The sequence below is a fragment of the Diadema antillarum genome, unplaced genomic scaffold, assembly GCF_040938485.1.
Source record: "Diadema antillarum isolate AM-2024a unplaced genomic scaffold, OU_Dant_1.0 seq00002073_RagTag, whole genome shotgun sequence".
Lineage (NCBI taxonomy): Eukaryota > Metazoa > Echinodermata > Echinoidea > Diadematoida > Diadematidae > Diadema > Diadema antillarum.
In genome coordinates, this window is record NW_027272720.1 from 70,866 (window position 1) to 91,241 (window position 20,376).

The 20,376-nt window shown below is 38.7% G+C and overlaps 2 protein-coding genes across 2 annotated transcripts; one reads left to right on the top strand and one right to left on the bottom strand.

The window, feature by feature from the left end:
* Positions 1 to 435: 435 nt before the first annotated feature.
* LOC139713833 (UDP-glucuronosyltransferase 2A3-like) lies at positions 436 to 1,314 on the bottom strand. Its single transcript, XM_071625540.1, has one exon. The coding sequence runs from the start codon at positions 1,312 to 1,314 to the stop codon at positions 436 to 438; it is 879 nt and encodes a 292-aa protein (XP_071481641.1).
* Positions 1,315 to 9,398: 8,084 nt separating this feature from the next.
* LOC139713836 (regulator of microtubule dynamics protein 1-like) lies at positions 9,399 to 18,637 on the top strand. The gene is made up of 9 exons (XM_071625543.1): positions 9,399 to 9,554; positions 11,243 to 11,360; positions 12,115 to 12,389; positions 13,682 to 13,771; positions 14,472 to 14,527; positions 15,456 to 15,543; positions 16,148 to 16,178; positions 16,850 to 16,983; positions 17,485 to 18,637. Exons 1-9 carry the CDS (start codon positions 9,453 to 9,455, stop codon positions 17,530 to 17,532), a joined length of 942 nt encoding a protein of 313 aa, XP_071481644.1. The 5' UTR covers positions 9,399 to 9,452; the 3' UTR covers positions 17,533 to 18,637.
* Positions 18,638 to 20,376: the final 1,739 nt, after the last annotated feature.

Genomic DNA, 20,376 nt, shown 5'->3' on the forward strand with positions numbered 1-20,376 from the left:
TTTGGATTTATTAATGTAGCTCAGCTTTTTCACCATAGTTTAAGTTAAAAAAACAAACAAACAAACTCTGTTGGCCTATAGGCAAGGCGGAGCCCTGCCCCTCTCCCCCCCCCCGAAAAAAAAAAAAGAAACAGTGAACGGAATTCAGTACTGTTTTCCTCTAAAATTTCAACAACACAGATATTACCTAGTACGCATACTTACGATCTTTTAAATACACTAAGACGTGACCTGTATTGTAGGTATGTGACTAGCAAATATAGAGATATATTCAGAGAGATTATGTCATTAATTTCATGTCAAATATAAAAGGTTTACTTTTGATTATACTATAGCTGCTTGTAATGAATGGCATTGATTATGTAAATCTACGTATACCTTTGAGAAAAGATGATGAAGTAGACCAACAAACTAGAATAATTACACAATGTCGTGTCATACCTGCTGTAATAGGTCTGGAGGTTTGGCCAAGAGACCGCCGACAGGCACCCACGCCGGCGCCGTCGGGCGAGGGAAGTCGAGGGCGAAGTTAGTGTGAGCCAACCACAGCTGCGTCTTTCCAAGTATCTCACGGATGGTCAACTTTGTCGAGATGTTGTGTTCCATCTGCAGGGCCACGAAAGGCTTGGACCAGACGTAGGTCAGATATTTGACGAAGACAAAGCGGTAGAAGAGGTTGTAGAGGCGTTGGAGGAAGGTCATTTCGTCCGTCAAAGCTTCATAGAGCGGGAACGGAACGTAGGCATTTGGCGTCGGGATTCCGAGCAGCTCTTCGTTGAAGGTCTCGTAGCGGAAGGTCGCCGTGAAGGCGATGAAGCTGGTGTCGAGGTACTCGGCCAGCAGCGCGTCGCAGGGACAAAAGGGAATCCCGATGATCGCATGGAAGGATCCATTCCGCAGTCGTTGCAGATGGGAGGGTTGTGCGAAGAGACTCTTGCAACCGGCTGCTACAACGCCGAAGAACTCCTGGGCAACGGGGAGCACCTCGGCATAATCCAGGATGGACTGCTTCCGGAAGGACACCCTGGTGAAGGAATCTTGCAGCGCGTCCGTCTCCTCCCGGGTGTAAGGGATGGGGTAGATGATGCTGTCGTTGTGGGATGACTTCCGGAATCCCATGGTGCCTTTGTTGGAAGCCGCGAGCACGGTGACGTAGTGCCCCCTTTCGATGAGTCCTTCGGATATCCTGGCCAGGCTGTAGCTGTGACTCTTAGTGCTCATGGCATTGGTGAGCGAAATCAAAATATTTGCACCAGAAGAGCAGCGGATCAGAATGACAGTCATCAAGCTAAAGTGGAGTGCTGACCAAGTCATCTTGATAATTCCCGAATGTTGTTCAAAAAAACAAAAATAGTATATAAAGTAGGGGAAAAAAAGGAATATCTCACGAAAGTGTCCATACAACTGCCAAAATCACATACTCCCCAGAAAATTTTTGAACCATCTCTCTCCATACCTGGGAATTAAAGTGTCGAAAATCATACTACATACGCCTCTCTGCCTGCATGGTATTGCTTCGTGCTGTTCATCTTTCCCTCAGATCTGTGCCGTATCTGCAATTACCCCAGATCCACATTCTTCGTCTGAGCTGAACACAGGTTCCTGCCGATCTTCCCGTCGACGCAAGGGAACTGGCAGCGTTCGCTTCCCAACGACGCTTCTCAGCGAAACCTCAGTCTAATTTTTAAGGAACCCTGGAGCCAGGAACAAATGCACAGCGCCCGACTTACACCACGTCTACCTTTGTTGTGCGCGATTCATCTCAGCGAGTCAGGTGCATTGGACACGAGGAGGATTCCATCAAGACAGGGACATCACTACTGTGCGATTTCAACACGATGCTGATGAGATCACACCTCCCTGGATCAACATAACTTATTGTGGCTACATTGTAGTCCTACACTCACACATCCTATTTCTGCGGTAACTCGTATGCGTTAGACACTAAACTGTTTCGGTAGAGTAAACAAATCTGCAATGCATATCATCCCACGTAAGTCAGAGAGTGTGTTCTGCTGAATACAAGTGGAATTAAACGCGGAATGAATGCACCACGGTAGTGCATAATAGCTCAATACAGGCTATACGCAAAATTCACCTTGAATGTTTGAACTCATTGGTTGATAGCAGTGTCTTGCAACGTACCAGCACTGTATAGTTAATTCAGTCATAAACACGACAATACTCACTCATTGAAATGGCATTGCCATTATAATAGAACACTCAGGGAGGGAATTATGAGTGGGGGAATCGGCGGGCCTCTGGTTCTCTTTCTATACGTCTAACCCGCAAATATCAATGCATTGACCGATCACAAGCTTCTTTTAGAGGAAGTGATCAGCAGTCAAGCAGTTATACACTATTATTATTTTCATATTTTCCAGTCAATATACCTTTAACATGTTTGCATATTGTAATGTTCTAATTTTTGTTTTATCATGTTTGTTTGATGTGTTGTTTTCCCTGTAATCATACGAAATTTGTATATTCAAGTTTGTAAATAAGTTCATTTCATTTTTATATTTCTTATCTTTTCTGTAAAATATGTATCTAGACTAGATGAGATAAAAAGGAGGGCCTGACGAATCCTACGCTCGGCTTCATATTTCTTTCGCATTCATTCTCAGATTCCAACTTTCATAGATCGACCGCTATATGTTTTATATGTTTGCAATATTCTATGTATGTCTCCTAGCTGGATATCATGTATTTCATTTTGTAATATTATGCCTCCTAGCTGGATATCATTCAATTTTGTTATATTTGATGCATTTTTTTCACCGAGAAATATGAAAATGAAATTGAAATTGAATTGAAATTGCAATCCGGCATTGACAGGAAAGACAGACGGAAAGAGTGACAGAGCAAGGTAAAGGATATTTTGGATGACCAGATAGTCTAAATGCATGCATCAGAGAGATTTAAAAGGGCATCAAGAATTGAAACTAATTTCAGCAAGGGTAAAAATAGAGATTTGTGGCACGCCATGATTGCCTGCCGTGACTGTATCTCGGGATACGGCAGAGAGAGAGAGAGAGAGAGAGAGAGATAAAGATTCACTCATTCGCAATGTAAATGTTCAAGGGTTAGTAAGGTTCTAGAATCTTGTCACTAACACAAACTCTCGCCGGGCGGCTCATTTCTGATTGGTTAAAGTTCTTCGTTGCGTCATCTCGAAGGGTGCTTCGGGCAATATGCTATTGGTCGGCTTGTGCGCACGCGTCATGGCTCAGCGGGTGAAATGGGTTGTAAGGTCACACAAGAGTCATAAGTCATAAGTCTTCGTGACGCATTTCGATGGAGCCATAACATTGTCTGAGTCTATCTTGTCTATAATCGACTCAGCCAAAGCATAATGATAGAAAGCTGTAAACGAGCATAATTGTGTATAGTGTTTATGCCTAAATCGAAATCAGTTTGAAATCATTAACATCGATCTTGAGATAGGGACTTAGTGACGACTTTAAAGCAAATAATGATTATTCATGAGAATAAGATTTAGCCGTCATGAATATGGATGACTTCAGAAGGAATTGAACTTTGCAGCTAACTCCGTATTTCTCTGGATGTGTCATTTTCTCTTTCTTTCAAAAGTGATTTAGTGATTTCATCGCATAGATTTTGGACACACATAAAGCACGTGCGGTATAACCTGTACGATGATTTAAGTGATGAATTAAGCATAATTATTAGTTTGTGATCATTCGTTAAAATCTAATTGAAAATGTAGCTAATCAGCAGTTTCCGTGATTTTTTCTGAAATGAGTATGATGTAAGAAAAAAATATGTAAGCCAACCTTGGGGCATTCATGCATAACCGTCCGATATGGCAACAAGTGAGTGTATCATGTAGTTTGTTCGCCCCCACCATCAAATAGGAATTGTTCGTAAACTAAACTCGTGAACATAACATAACAATGTTATTGCTAAACAAAAGGAGCAAAGAAAATGACATGTCGTGTTATGGAAATTGTCATGATTCTCATTGTAAGAAAAAAAAGAAAAAAAAGGAAAATGGAGAACAATATACTATCGCTTCGGTGTCCTGTGAGAATGGTAAAGCAAAAAATGTCAAAAATGTCAAAATACCTTTGACATTAAATTGTGTTCACATCTATACCATCATGGCGTTCTATCCCGTATACATATGTATGTGCCAATCTATAGGATTGCCGACACAGACGTAGGACAGTGCGAAAGAGTCAGAGAACACAATCCAAAGGTTAATGCTGCTCGACATGCTTTTAAATCTAGGTCACATGCACTGGTGAACTCGTGTGTTAATTTCCCGTTACGTGATGTTTGTTTTGCTTTCTTATCTCAAGTGCTGTTAAAGTGCAAGTCCTTCACCTTAAACAACTTGAATGGAATGCAACAGACGAATGGTAGAAGTTTTACTAAGATCGGATGAAAGATTCAGTTCAATTCAATTCATTTCAATTCAATTCAATTCAATTTAATGCAATTCAATTCAATTCAAATTTTTATTTTATTTTCAGAAACATATACACATTATTTTTTTTTTTTTTTTGGGGGGGGGGGGTTAACAGAGAATAAGGTCTAAGTAAAATTATTTGAAATGAAAAGAGTATGTCGAACCTTTTGATAATTATGTATTGTCATTAAAACTGAAGTGATCAGAGCGAGGTAAACAATACGCAAAATTCGAAAAATGGAGGGACCCACTGAAAGGACAAAGCTTGTATTGAAGAGAAAAAGTTTGGAAAATTTAAGGTTTGACATGTTGCCACATTTGGTCACTGCCATGGTGCGAAGAAGATGTGCTGGTGATGTCACAACATAATATCTATAAAAAAAATCATGATTTTTTGGTTGAAAATCTGTATCTGCTACAATATCCTTCCCCGAAAGTCACCATTGCCTGGTATTTCCAAGGACACAGTTTTCTGTCCGAGTTCATGTCAAAACAAAAGCAAATTTAGATCAGTAAGAAATGTGCCAGGATATGACGTCACTTCATCTCATTTGCATAATTATTATGCAGTTCCTTCCTAGTATATGTCACTGTTTTATAACATGTGACAGGGGCAGATCCAGGAATTCCGAAAGGGGGGCGGGGGCTTTACAAAACTAAAGGGGCCGCACCCCCACCCCCCCATTTTTTATTTCTATTGTTTTAACAAAAGGGGGGGGGGGCGCACGGTGCGCCCCTGCCTATAAGATCCGCCTCTGTGTGGAACTAAATTTAAAACTCCATAACTTTCTACATTGATATCTCCATCATAGGTACATTCTATAATGAAATCTCAAGCTATTATGTTTGTTAGGTTTTTTTGCCAACTCAAAAATTTTGGCGTATATGTATAGAATCGCGCTTTAAACCGCATAAACTCGTTAAACTTGACTTCGAAGATTAATCTTAATGAGGAGAGCAGGAAATGTGGAATGCCCGCCACCATAACGAAGATCGAACAAACAGATACACTGAAACAAAACAAACAAAAATCTCCGCTCTTTGGTACACATTTTACTTCAACTTAACAATTTTGACTGCCTGTGGATATTTATCTTTTTTTTTCCTCTCCCTAAAAGTTCAATATACTCTCACGTGTATCGTAGGTTGATGGCATGGAGAAATACGGTGAAGTAAAACGGGTGCGAAGATCCGTCAACATCGGCTGCTTGTTTTTCTTTTGTGTTTGTTTTTTCTTTAGTGGGGATGAATTTATGGACGGTAGTGTATACAAGAAAATAAAAAAAGAGAAAGTTTTGTTTGTAGTTGATACACACTGTAGACCAAACATAAGATAATTGTGAAGTAACTAACGTAATCATGTCGTTATTTATAAATCACCGTCTATCACCATTATGTTTACGTCGGTGAAACCAATATCACTGTTCCATGAAAAGTTGAAGTTAAAAGATTACTCTCATTATTATCGTTTTATGTCCGGTTTTAATGAAATTTCGCATTTTGGTTTCCTCGATATTGCTAGTCTTTAATAATCATCATAATATATACCAAAAACCGTGAACATAGCGCATCAATGAAGTTTTATTCTTTCTTAATTCCGCTGTAATGATATGCAAAGTTGAGCAATTAAAACATACAAATCCTTGCCGTGTTGTTTTCTGTATCAAACAAGCTATTATGACTATATATACTCAGTATATCGCTGGGAATATTAGATATTAGCAAAAAAAAAAAAGATACGTGTATGACTGTTTCACGTCACAGCAATGGAGATACAGATAGAGAGGAATATGTTTTGCTCTATGCCGAAGGGTTCGAAGAAAAAATACCAGCAGGCACTGTGAACAGCGGCAGCAGCGTATTAGGATGAACGTCACCAAAACAGAAATCTTCAAGGGTCATGAAAATCCATCGCTCATCAGCACTTATCAGAATACTGCAGAGTACAACAAACCTTCCAAAGCCCGTTGCACATGTTGTTACATGAGAACAAAATCGCACGCACAGCGATTTTTAGGATTTTCCCCCCTCATTTCCTTTCATCAGTCGCTGCTTCTTGTTTGGTTTCCTCCTGAAATGTCGATGAATCATTCTCGATTGCATTTCCCGCATTAAAATCCAGAGGTCGGGATGTGTTACAGCGATGTATAACATAAGTTGACACTTATGTCAATTTTCTGGAATTCTTAAGAAGAAGGACAAAGACAAAATATTTTTTTGCTCATAGAAACTAAGTAGGCTTAGTAGTGATCTGGAGTTAAATGCGCCTCAGCATGACAAGGGCAATGACTTGTAGATAACATAAATGCCTATACCACAATTTGTGTATTAATGTGTAGGTCAGCTGCTGATAAAATCATTCGCAGATGATGTTTAGAATTTGGTATATGATATAAAAACAGATTTCGTACAGTGCTAAAATGCTAATGCTAATGATTATGGTTATAATGATCATAAATGACTCAAACAACATAATGATAATACTAATGAGAATTATTGCTGACTACAAGGATAGGCCTATATTATTATCATCGTAATTGTCCTGCTGTGTATGCACTAGCTTACATGAGGCCCTTGCCATCATCACAGTGGCGTATCTAGGGAAAACGGCGCCCGGGGCAAGCGCGAAAATTGCGCCCCTTATTTCTGAAAAAGACTATTGTTCAACCCCAACCCCATCCCGGTAGGGACTTTAAGCAAAGTCCACATGATATGCTTTTCAAGCCCTTAGAAGGGGTCTTTTGAGGGTGATTGAAATGTAATGAATTTTGATAATTTTGGCGAGCTAGCGCGCAGCGAGCGAGCCGAAATATTGTGCATTTCAGCTGACAAAGCATGGAATTTGATTTTTTGCTTATCAAATCTTACAATATTAATCAAGATAGTAGTGACGGCCTTATAGATAACGATTTATCTATTACCAACAAACTGAGTACTTTAAAAAATATTCTAAAATCAGAGGGGCATTTCATGAAGCATTTTGTCCGACAACTTGTCGGACAAAATTTGCTTTCAGCCAATCAGAAGCAAGGATTTCAGTAGCTTTTAACAGTTTGTCAGACGAAATATCTGACAAATTGCTTCATGAAATGCCCCCCCCACCCTCCATGTTACGCGCGAGTGAGCCGAAATTTGTATATTTCCTCGTCATCATCACGTTTTGTTCTTATCTCCTTTTTAATTTTGATAAATTTTGGCGAGCGAGCGCAGCGAGCGAGCCGAAAATTTTTGTATTTCAGCTTACAAAACATGGAACTCTTGTCATTTTTTGCTTATCAAATCTTACAATTCTAATCAAGATATAGTGACGGCCTTATAGATAACGATTTTTACCAACAAACTAAGGAATTGAAGAAAGACTCTAAATTAGTACGAGCGAGTGAGCCGAAATTTGTATATTTCCACGTCATCATCATCACGTTTTGTTCTTATCTCCATTTTGTTTTGATAAATTTTTGCGAGCGAGCGAGCGAGCGAGCCGAAAATTTTTGTATTTCAGCTTACAAAACATGAAACTCTTGTCATTTTTTGCTTATCAAATCTTACAATTCTAATCAAGATGTAGTGACGGCCTTATAGATAACGATTTTTACCAACAAACTGAGGGCTTGAAGAAATACTCTAAATAAGTACGAGCGAGTGAGCCGAAATTTGTATATTTCCACGTCATCATTACGTTTTGTTCTTATCTTGTTTGATTTTTTTGGCGCCCCCCCCCCCCCCCGTATGTTCGAAACCGTTGGCGCCTTCTTTTGATCCGATTGGCGATCGCTTCAGAACGAAAGAAATTGCAGCCGCTGCTCAGTGAAACATTTTACCTGCTAAATATAAAATGACATGTGTGAACACAATAGACATTGTCATTTTGTCCGCTTCATCATCACATTTTGTTCTTACCTTCTTCTATATAAAATTTAGAGAGCGAGCGCAGCGAGCGAGCCGAAAATTGTATTTCAGCTTACATAACATGGAATTCTTGTGTGAACACAATAAACGTTGTCATTTTGTCCGAGTCATCGTTATGTTTTGTTTTTATCTTTTTTTGATTTGGTTTTCTGCCCCCCCCCCCCCCTTCCGGTGAGTTTCTTCTTCTTCTTTTCTTTTTCTCTTTTTTTTTTCTTCTTCTTCGTTTTTTTTTTTTTTTTTTTGCGCCCCACGGAGTGGCGCCCGGGGCACGTGCCCCCCTTGCCCCCCCCCCCCCCCCCCCCTAGATACGCCACTGCATCATCATCATTACATTGAATAATTGCCGGTCAACTAGTTTGAAAAGGGTGAGAAGAGGACCCGGGGAAGAGGAGGGAGAAAGAAGAGGTGGGGTGGAGATTCGACTTCTTCCTTTCGATCCTTCATTCTATTGATTTAAAGAAAAAGAACATCGAAGAAGAAGAAGAAGAAGAAGAAGAAGAAGAAGAAGAAGAAGGAGAAGAAGGAAATTAATGATGATGATGATGATGATGATGATGATGATTAATATTATTATGATGATGATGACATGATGATGATGACATGATGGTGATGATGATGACGATGATGATGACGATGATGATGACATGATAATGATGATGATGGTGATGATGATCATGATTAATTACGATCAAAAGAAAAAGAAGAAGAAACCACGAAGGTTTCGGCTATTGACGGACGAAAAGACAACGTAATCATGGTAATCTGATTATTCTACGGAACTGGACGTGGCTCGTCTTATATTTTCCTGAGTTACAAAAAAAAAAAAAAAAATGCAGGAGAGAGCATCATGTTTGTGCAGACGGCACGGGAGACGGCACCGGTTTTCGAAGCAAGTTGTTGATTTATGCATGAAGAGGTTATTTTCGGATTGAGGTCGAGTTTTGGGGACGGACCCAGCTTGGCTAGCTAGTGTAGCTAGACGTTGAACGGCGTGCCGCCCCGGAGCGCCGCGGGCGGCGCATCAGTGTATAAGTAGTGTAGCGGTGGTCTACGGTAGTGTTTTAGCCAGGTAGGGCTCCGTATTTGTGGCGCTGATATCCTACCCAAGAAGATGGCTGTCAGATTTAACGCTAGGAATATCTCCCTTCTCTTTCGTCAGGCACACTCTGCGCATCGTCGTTTGACTTCTGCTCCTCTGTATAACGTGATAAAGGTATGACAAATATCGCAATCATGATTTCTTCAACGCAGCCGTTCGCCACGCCTCACTAGTATATATAAATGGTGCAATGAATGAATGTGTCAGTCGTCTGTACTAAGTATGCACCTGTGTTGGGCGCTATCCCGACTATTCTTGAGTTCGCTTTTGTGTGTCATTACTGGTAATCTTGTTTGCTTGTTTTTAAAACATTAGATGGCACTTACCTCACATAAGATCAAATGACACATCTTGAATTGTAATAGATAGTTAGATTACAATGAATTGTAGTACTAGATGCCCATTTTGTCAGTTTACTCACCTCATTTTTGAAAATTAGAGGAATCTAGTGCAGTGGCTAGTGCTTTTTTGTTAAAATAAAAAAGTTGTAGGTCCTAATGTTAGATCTAATAACGTGGTGAAGATGAGGGGCATGGTCTAAATTTCTATGTATTGTTTTAAACAAACAAAAAAAAATAAAAATGGCAGGGTAATTCCAAGTGGCATACTTGTACATTAGACAACAATTGAAAAGGAAAAACAAAATCTTGTAGACACTTCCCCATGCCAGAAGCTTGCTCGTTCATGCCAAGATAGTAAGGTGTTGCCTTGGAAAAAATTTAAGAATTCAAACTAGGGTCTATGACTGTAATAAATCCGTGAGTGAATATAATGTCAATAATGGTAGGATAGATGGTGACAATAGTATTCAAATTTAGTTTGTTTACATGCAGGTTCTAGGGCCTAGCTATATGTTTACATATTATGAGCTAGAAAAGTGTAACTTACAGATAATATGCCAAAATCTGTTTATAGTAGAGGTCTAACAACATATGGACTCCATGCCATGGAAACATCTCAGATTGTAATACTGACTTAAATACTGTACTTCTGTAGTATCAAATTTACAATTAGGTTGAGATTAGCACAGGGACAGGGCTGTGTATAAAGTTAGGTGAGATATGCTGTGCATGGATCGTGTCAAATGTCGGGGGGGGGGGGGGGGGGGAGTTTGATAATTATACTTAGGCGCATTTATGGTTAGGGCCTCCAGGGAATGTGGGGTCCACAATTTGTTTCATATCTACTCCATCACTTGGGTCTCCTGCTTAAAAACTAGAGTGCTAGTGAGTAGACAGGTTGATATTTGAAGACCTTGATAAGGTGTGTGGATGTGTGTGTGTGTGAAGATGGGTAGATGTGATAAGGAGGGATCTGTTGTGTCTATAGTGTAGGTTATATCGAGGGGAAAGGGAGTAGGGAGAGAGATAAGGTGGGAAGGGGCTGGGGCAGTGTGAAGATAGTGGTTCCATTAGAAAATGTAAGGAAATGAAAGCAGAAGAAGATGTAGATGCATCGTGCATAACTCATTATCATTCTCACAGGTCTGCAAATTATCATGTCACTGTAAACAAACTGTTCTTGTGTTTGTGAGAGCACTTTTTACTGGTTGGTACTTCATCGAATGTGATAATATTAATGCATTGCAAGTCAACTGCAGCCTTGCTCAAAAACTGCACTCAGCCATCCTGTCATGTTGAGTGAATATTTTTGCTCTGAATAGGGAGAATACACTTGGATAGTGATTACAAAGCTGCATGGTGAATGCTTTCATTTTAATGTGCCTAATCTATTTGGATACAATCCATGTGGTACAAACTTTTCCCCCTTTGCTTATGTTTGGCTCTGTGAACTGTGGCTAGGTCACCCGGCTGTGGCAGATTTGTGCCCGACACTCCACCAAACTCAGACTGGGATCTTTCCTGTCTTCAAGTCTTGGAGTGTCAAGAGCACTCAGCCTATGGTCAAGTAAACCTAAAGGTGAATACCACCAATTTTTATCTGATTTCTTTTCTTGATATTCTTTCCGTTCCCCTCTGCCCCTCTGTACAACTGTACCTCCATATTTTCCCCAACAAATTTAATCATTGGTTGGTCTCTCCAGCTCACTTTAGCTGCATCCCATCTGTTTGATGTTGGCCTCTTTTTCTCAGTGCTAGGTATTTTGAGCCCCCCCCCCTTTCTGAGAACTTTGGCTTGTCTGTATCTTTATCGTACGATTTGATGTCAGACTTGTGTATGTTATGCATTCCCCATCTTCACATTCCGTTCACCTCGCTCAATGTCTTGGTAGTGTGGATTTAAGTTCCTTGACTCATGAATCAGAATCCACAAGCTCAAGAGGAGCTGTTGTGGCTCAATGGGTGTGACCTTCAATTATGAGGTTCCTCGTTCACGTCCCTTGGCTACACCAGCTGTGCCGGTAGACAAGGCATTACATCTCCTCTTAGAGCATTCAGTCTGATGGTTGTTTTCTTACAAGCATTCAATACATCCTTAGCAACCATGTAGAACAAAGTGCAATATGTGATTAATCATAAAGTCCTGCCAAGTCTGTAAATCCTTTACATACGGCATTTTACTCGCAGTATCCTTCTCAGCCCTGGTGTACATATTGAATGTGGAAATACTTGGGTAGTGATAATGGCTTGTCTCTTTGAAGGAGCAATGCATACATTGAATTGGCTTCCAGTCCTGAGGTAATTAAAACATTTTTTTTTTATCTTCACTACAGAGCCAGAGCCTGCAGTACAACCAGTTCAAGTGTCACCTGCTGAGGAAGCAGATCGCCTGTACAATGACAACAAGACCTTGGAGCTCTACGACCACCTGGTCAGGTTCAAGGACACTAGTGATGACGAGTTGCTCTGGCGGCTGGCCAGGGCCTGTCGGGGTGTTGCCCAGCTGGCTAGCACAAAGGAAGAAGACAAGAAGAGGTTCACCTATGAGGCTCTAGACTTTGCAAAACGGGCACTCGAAGTAAACGACAACAACTTTGCTGCCCACAAGGTCAGTTTAAGAGGATTTTGACTACTTTCCATCAGGCTTCCTACTTAAACAAAAGCTACCAATAGTAAACATCAAGTATCCATCAAAAATGAATCACTGAAGATCTTGGCAAACTAAATACTATCCAAAAAGATTAAAAGATGAAAGTGATTCAGAGAAATCAGCGAGAGTGCATTTTGCAATACAGTACAAATGTTTCTCCATGTACTCTAAATGTTTCTGTTGTTTGAAATGTGATACTTTAAAATTATTTCCAAGAGAAATTTGTTTGAATAATGTAGTTCTAATCAATTGCAGAACTACCACTAACAAGTTAATTGAAAAAAAAAGTAGGAATATCAAGAAAGTTAAGAAAAGGATTATTTTAATCAAAATGATTGAACAACATATTGGGTGGCCATAGCTAGTTGTATCAAATTAAACTACATACCATCCGTTACAACTGCATTCTGTCTGGTGTCAAATTTTGGAATATCTTTTGTCTATACATGTGTATTTCACTTCTTTGGAATTCATTTTTCTCTTAATCCCATAACCAGTTTTGAAAAGACCAAAGCAAAACTGATAAATAAATAATTTGATAATAAAACCAAAATAGATATCAGTTGATGTGCCTTCTGTTTACAGTCCAAAGAAAACACCCAACAACATATTGTGAAGAGGTCATGGTGCATAAATGTCACATTTTATCATAATCAAGCAAAGCTTATGAATTCATATCAATGAACTATCATATCAGTGAGAATGGTACTAGTTATAAAAAGACAAGATGAAATGTGTCTTGTTAGTCCATTACTGCCATGACGTAGAAAATGGTCATATACCTACTGTGGTTTGCATCTGTTCCAGTAAACAACAAGTTAAGTGATGTTGGTCAGCAATTTGTGTAGGGATACTGCTACAGAAGAACCTCATTATAATGAGCTGCATGAAACCACTAAAATGTCCTTGTTATATCAGTCCGGTATCATATCAGGGGGCATTTCATTAGGCATTGTGTCAGATTTTTATTTTTGTTTTTTGAAAAACTGTTAATACGTTACTGAAATCCTTGCATCTGATTGGCTGAGAGCAAATATGGCAAAAAAAAAAATGTGACAAAATGCTCCATGAAATGCCCCCATGGATAAAACAAAAGAGCATCAAAGTAAGAATGGGACCTGCAAAATTCCATCATTATATGAGATACCTTGCTATATATGACCTTGTTATAACAAGGTTCCATTGTAATGTGTTACTGCTGTGGATTAAACACCCTTTCACTCTATGAACAACATGTTTTCTCTTCCTAGTGGTACGCCATATGCCTGAGTGAAGTGGGCGACTATGAAGGCACCAAGCAGAAAATCTCAAATGCATTCATCATCCGAGATCACTTCCAGGTAATCCCATCGAGATCGCTGCGCAGTGCTGAGAATACCCCACAAAAAGCCTGATGTTCTTTATACATAATAGGCTAATCGAAAAGAATCATTGGACTGTTGCATGGATTTTGAGCTTACAGGACAACTGTTTATGCCCTTATTCATTTGTATTTTAGTAGTGTCAAATGATGTAATGGCCCTCTTTAAAAAAAAAAAGCCCCCAGAAAGCAAAAGATATACACACAAAGATTTTTTTTTTTCCACAGGTGTCTAGCAAGTTGATAATAAAAAGAACGCACTGTTCATGGGGAGTTCTTAATTAGCATATAAAGCGATATGGTATTTCTGATGTAAGAAGTAATGTTATCAATGTGATGGCAGTTTCATGTTGTTTTTGTTTTATTTTCTAGGCGACTAATGGATTGTAGTGAACTATGCATTATTTTGAGATCCCAGACAAGTAGAAAGTCAATAGGATTCAGGACATTTGGACACCTGTATCTTGACATTATAAAGTTTTCCTCCAGTTGGAATTTGAATCTAGGGACAAAAAAAAAGCTGGTGGAAACTTTTTGTTAGTGATAGAGAGCCGGCAGCGTAAAATTGAATCAAAGGGGGCCTGAGCTTTTAATCCTAGCAGAATGATCATCAGAGGCAAAATGGCCACATCAGAGACAAAAGTCTGAACTCATCATCTTACCTTGTCTTCTCCCTGCAGCGAGCAATCACTCTAAACCCACGAGATGCGACATCAGTGCATTTGCTTGGACTGTGGTGAGTGCAGAACCAAAAAGAGCTGAAGAAAGGATTGCATTCCACTTCTTCTCTGTTTAATTCCTTTGTTTTAATCTTTCACTTTCTTTGTGGTAACGTCTAAAGGAAATTGGTTGTAGAACACAAATTGTTCCACGGCTTACCTGTTGTAATTTACAAGTGTATACTCCCAAGAAATAATGTCTTTGCTGTGTACAAGTTTCTATTGTAGTTTTACGTACGTCTTAGTAATATGAAGTAAGCAGAGCTTGAAAAGCTGCAGCAGTTATTACCATTGCATAGAGCAGTCTGTGAGGGGACAGCATGTATGTTAGTATTGTCATGTGGTAAGTACTGGTAACACCATCTCTCCTACTTTTAAAACAAAAAAAATCACACAAATATTTTGAATCTGAATGCAACTTTTTCTTCCCCTCCAGAAATTGTCAAAATATGTGTGTTAGTTCTGCTAGAATGTTAAATTATTTGAACTTTAACCCCTTGATTCATCTGCTTCTGCAATTATGAGTGCTCCTCCTTTTACAGGTGTACACACCCATAACCTTCATCAGAGTAGATGAAATGGAAGATTTCATGGATCCAAGTGTAATAGGACAATTTGTGATTACATAATGCTGTTTGTGGCATGTTGAATCTGCAACCCACCTTATAATATTGGGATGAATGTTATATTGTACAAGAACACTTAGCATATCTGTTACAATTCCAGACCATATTCAGTGCCAGGGGTTCTTTGTCGCCACCTAATACCTGCAGTATGATATATAGTACATGAGGATTTCTGGTAAAATGATGTAAATTTGGCATTCATTTGAATGGAACAAGCATGTAAACAGGGCAGTGCAGAATTAGAGCTGCTAGCAAAACCTCTCCTTTGTATAGCACGCATGCTTCTTTCTAAACGTTCTCATTCTCGACACTGGTTTAGGTGCTTCACGTTTGCCGACATGGCGTGGTACCAGAGGAAGATAGCAGCTGTCGTCTTCTCAACCCCTCCATCGTCAACTTATGAAGAGGTATAAAATGAAAATGAAGGGCAGCTTGTTTTGCATACAGTTACAAGGCACCATTGCCATACCCCTCACTCACAGGCTAAGGAATTATAAAGACCAATATTTTGTCATTTGTGAATGCTAAATAAACAGTAAAATTTTTATTAAGTAGTAAGGTCTTTTGAAGAGAGAAATGCGATGATATAATATAGTAAAGTATGATGTGCATGTAGATCACTCATTTATCCTAGAAGTTAAGAAGTGCACTCTTTACATATATATAGTCTGTAGTTCAGCCATTTGTTATCTTTTTCTTCATATTATATTCCTTCAATTCGGTTACAGTACATTATAATCAGTGTAGATACAATGAAGAAATAAGTTTAAAAGTTATACTTACTTCACCAGCCATGGGTTGATAAAAACATGGCTAACACTTATGAGAGAGACTGCTCAAAAGTTCAAGAGTGGCTTTAGAGATAAGTGCTGTACAAAGGAGTAGAATTCTACACATTCCCATAAATAGATTCTTGTCATGTGACTTGCATAGCATGTTTATTATTGGAAACATGGAGACCCAATATATAATATAATTTTTTTATTTCTCTCTTTGTCATGAATATCACAGGCTCTGCAGAAGTTCCTGTCTGCAGAAAAGAGTGAGTAACCATCTTCATGTTTCAGCCACCCCAAATCTCTGTAAAAAATAGGAAAGGTTTAATCAGCCTTGAAACATTACTTTAAAGAAAACAACAACTTTCTTCCTTTATGTTATATTACTATTTGGACATATTTAGAATTAGTTAGAATATCATTTGAGATTTTAATTCTATTTCTTGAATAGAATTAGAGATTATATGGCTGTATGGACACAAGATTCTTTTAGTTTGAAATTGTATGAAGCTCTGACAAAGATCCCCACCACCACCACCACCAAAAAAAAAAAAAAAAAAATTGTATCATCTTTAATGAAAAAGGGGGGGGGAGCAATAAATTTTCTTGTGTAACAAAGAAAGACAAAATCTCTCATGAAACCTCTGAAGTTTCATAAGTCATAATGTTTTACAGTACATAGAAAGAATGAAAGCCATAGAGCCATATCATTTTTGTATTAAATATTTTCAAGAATTGGGATAAGCAGTTTAAACAAAGATATTCTGATCCAAATACCAGTTGCAAGTTGTGTCCCTTGTTACGCAATGCTCATGAGAGGGGGTCTCTACGGAAGAGATGCAAAATACATCAAAAGTGTACTAGATACAAATAAAAAGAAAGATACACAGTGATACAAAATGTTTCTCCTTGTCCCGTCCCAATGAATCCGACACAGTCTCGCCAAACTTCTACAGCAAGAATCTGCTGATGATTGGCAAGACATACCACAAGATGGGAAACCAGAAAATGGCTCTCCTCTACCTCACAAAGGCCAGGGACTATCCAGCAAAGACGGAGGAAGACATGCAGGTCTGTCCAGGGCCGAATTTTGACCTTTGCATTCTTACTAAAATACTAAGTGACTAAAATGATGGAAAGTGGAAATGAATTACTGTTACAGTGTACTCCTGTATTAACAAAGTCCTTCGGGACCAGCAATTTTCTTTCGTTATATGGAACTTTTGTTATAATCGAACAGTATGGTGTCTAAACATATGTTGTAGATGGTAATTTTGGGACCTGAATTTTGATTTTGCTGTCACAAGAATTTCAGAATAACCGTATTTGTTATAATGGGAGTGCACTGTAGCATAAATTTCTTTCCCCCTATTGGCTGAAAGTGTGTGCATGTATATTTTAGAATGAAAACTTGTGTGCTTGTTTGCCCACCTTGTACAAGGTATCCATGTTAAACTTGATTGGACCCAATCTTGCATGTCACTGATGTGGCCAGACATGATATCGCTGTCAGCCTGTAACAATACTTCTTTTCTTTATCTGCATGTATTGTTTCACCTCTACTACATACAGGTCAACAATGAGGCCAGAGGACTGCTTGCATCTATGAAACAAAAGTGAAGCCACCGCCCGAACAGCTGCAGTTGTGTAAATATTGGGACCAACAGTGTACTACAATCAAAACAGTCCTCTTTTGGCTAGAGTGCCAACCCATGAAACTTTGAAAAAAATTTATTTTGCAGGTTTAATGCGCATAGTCAGTCATCTCATGGAAACCTTTTCCAGTTGCTTGTTGATGAAACTGAATTCCAGCCAACTTTGATAAATGGTAGACATTGATTGTATTGGTAGTCACTAAACTTTCCCTCAAATTTAGCATTTTGAAGGAGGAAACAATCAATTATGTACTGTAATGCTAACAGTCATGTTTCTTGCCATAATCATCTGGCATTTTAAGCAGCCCTTTTTTGCTATACTAACTCCACTGCCATCATATTACATCTGTTGTTAGCAGTTGAGGTGTGATAACTTTGGCATTCGGTGATGTTACAACATTGCCTTCATGGTTTCCGTAGAGAAATCTTAGCCGTTCTGCAAAGTTTCCTCATTTTGGAGGAAACAAATATGTTCAAGCCATCTCTGTACGAAGGACTTGATTTTTTTTGTTTTTTGTTTTTTGTCTGCTTGTTCATGATTTCAGGAAGCGATTTCCTAGGTATACGTTTGGATGTTGGCGTTATTTCTAAGCCAGGTATTGTCACATGTAGAATAGGTTAGAAATCAATATGAGGCCTACTGAATCATTTCTGTTTGAAACCCCACTCCCAGTGTTTTACAGTTGAGCAATTCTGCCTCTGAGGAAATTTTCGACTTTTTGATGCATCATTCAGTTTCATTGTCAGAGTGCACATTCCTTGGATAGATTGATGGATGGAAGAGGGAAGGAGGGAATGTAGGTGGATAGAAAGGGTTTTGTCAATATGTGTAGCATGTGTGTTGATTCATTTAATGTAAGGTTCAAGTGTGTGTTTTTTTTATTGTGTTGTGAAATATTCCGTGTTCTATAGGAGTTGTCTCATATGAATTCAAGTTACTCCATGTTTTGTGTTGGTCACACCAACCAAATTAGCTTGTGGTATATTCTGGTATGTCTAAACAAATTTGACTACCTCTATTGAAATCGTTTTGTCTTCATGTCATTGTGAGCATTACTTGTTACTGTGCAATAAACATGTAGAGAGATAGACCAATGACAGTGCAAGACCTTTGTCATGTGATTACCGGTACTCAAAGTTAGCATGTCTGTTGCTGTGTGTTTCATTTGTTTCACCCCACTACAAATTCACATAAAGTTTGCTCAAATGGTCTTTACCTCTTCATATATTTGGAGAATGATGTGAAATGAAAATGTGCTGCTGCAGTGTAAAGGTGAGAAAGTGAAGGGAGGAAAAAAAAGACAAAACTGGTCTGACCTTTGGTGAATTCAACTGAAATATGGCTTCATGATTATGCAATGCTTTTTTTCTCTCTCTCTCCATGTCTCTAAAGTTGTATTTGTGGAAGCTGAGAAACTTCAGGCAGGCTTTAGTGGCATCAAAGACTCTGTTTGTATTTGCATTTCAGCACTTTTTGTTTCTAGACACAAAGTGAATATCTTAAAATACAAACAGTTTGTCCTTCAACTTCCAGACTGCAGCAAAATGTAGACCACGGATGGTAAGAACAGTTAGCATCTCAAAAAATAACATAATTTTAGCAGTTCGCTCAAGCCTTTGGCGAGCTTTCATATTACTGTAATGAGTGGTGTTACTTTGTAGCTTGCGACCATTGGCTTTGATGACCAATTCTTTTTTATCCTTTGTATTTACTACGGGTTTAATTTACCTGTGTGTTTCTTTGAATTTCTGCAGTCACATTTCAAAAAGATGCCTCTAAAAAGTGTATACAGGCCAATTCTATTGGAATTCTATTGCAAGGATGCATTGTGTTTTAAGTAGATTCTACACATTTTATTTTGGTTTGTTACTTGCTGAGGTACATCCTGGACCTACAAGACACTGATACATCAGTATTTTACATTCTGGTAGGATCTTGAAGTGAGCAAATGCAGATTTTATGATACAGTGTATACTGTGTGATTTTCTTCACAATGGGGAGCTTATACAACATCAAATCGAAAGTTTGAGTATTGGTATATCAGGAAGAATCTCCTACCTGCATGGTCATGAACATTGTTGATCCCATACTCAGTTAACCAGAGATTGAAATCGTACTTGGATGAAAATCAATTACATGTATGTTGACTCTAGCGTTGGCAACATTCATAACAGCTACATGATAATCTATGGTAATACTTCTCACAGGAAGGTGGATAAAAAAAAAAAAAGGTAATCTGTAGACTGAAGTGCCCTTGTGCAGTATGAAAGAGCATCATTTTAAGTACAGGCGACTCCGGTTATAACAAAGTCCATCAATCAACAGGCCTACACATACCACATTCTTTCACTGATCAGGAGCAGCTGGACCTAATTTAATCTAACAATAATTCTTGAAATTGTGAGATGGACTGTAAACTGTAAATACATGTACATGTATCTTTAGATGGAGGAAGGAATAAGGAAAGTCTGATGATATTTCTACAAAATGTGTATCCTTTGGTGTTATGTTTACTTATTGGATGGAAAAATGTGCGGTATGGTATTCTCTAATGTAAGTGTTATGATATTCCGTGTAATGTACATGTACATTGTATTTGCTGCAAATTGGCTATGGTCAGTTCGAATACAGAGTTGAAAATATTTGCACCTGAAGTCTTAGTTGAACTGAAATTTGTGTGTGTGTGTGTTCAAATTTACCCAACCATGTAAATAAAGAATAGACTGGTTCTGTAATGTATTCAGATTTTATACTGTACATGCTTTGTTCATAAAAGTTGCCTGTATAGCAACTATAAAGCTTGCAGGA

What these genes read in the sequence shown, in the direction of transcription:
- LOC139713833 (XM_071625540.1), bottom strand. Translation starts at nt 1,314, where the DNA reads ATGACTTGGTCAGCACTCCACTTTAGCTTGATGACTGTCATTCTGATC.
- LOC139713836 (XM_071625543.1), top strand. Translation starts at nt 9,453, where the DNA reads ATGGCTGTCAGATTTAACGCTAGGAATATCTCCCTTCTCTTTCGTCAG. An exon ending in ATGGTCAAGTAAACCTAAAG is followed by an intron (nt 11,361 to 12,114) that starts GTGAATACCACC and finishes TCTTCACTACAG; the next exon opens with AGCCAGAGCCTGCAGTACAA. An exon ending in GTGCATTTGCTTGGACTGTG is followed by an intron (nt 14,528 to 15,455) that starts GTGAGTGCAGAA and finishes ACACTGGTTTAG; the next exon opens with GTGCTTCACGTTTGCCGACA.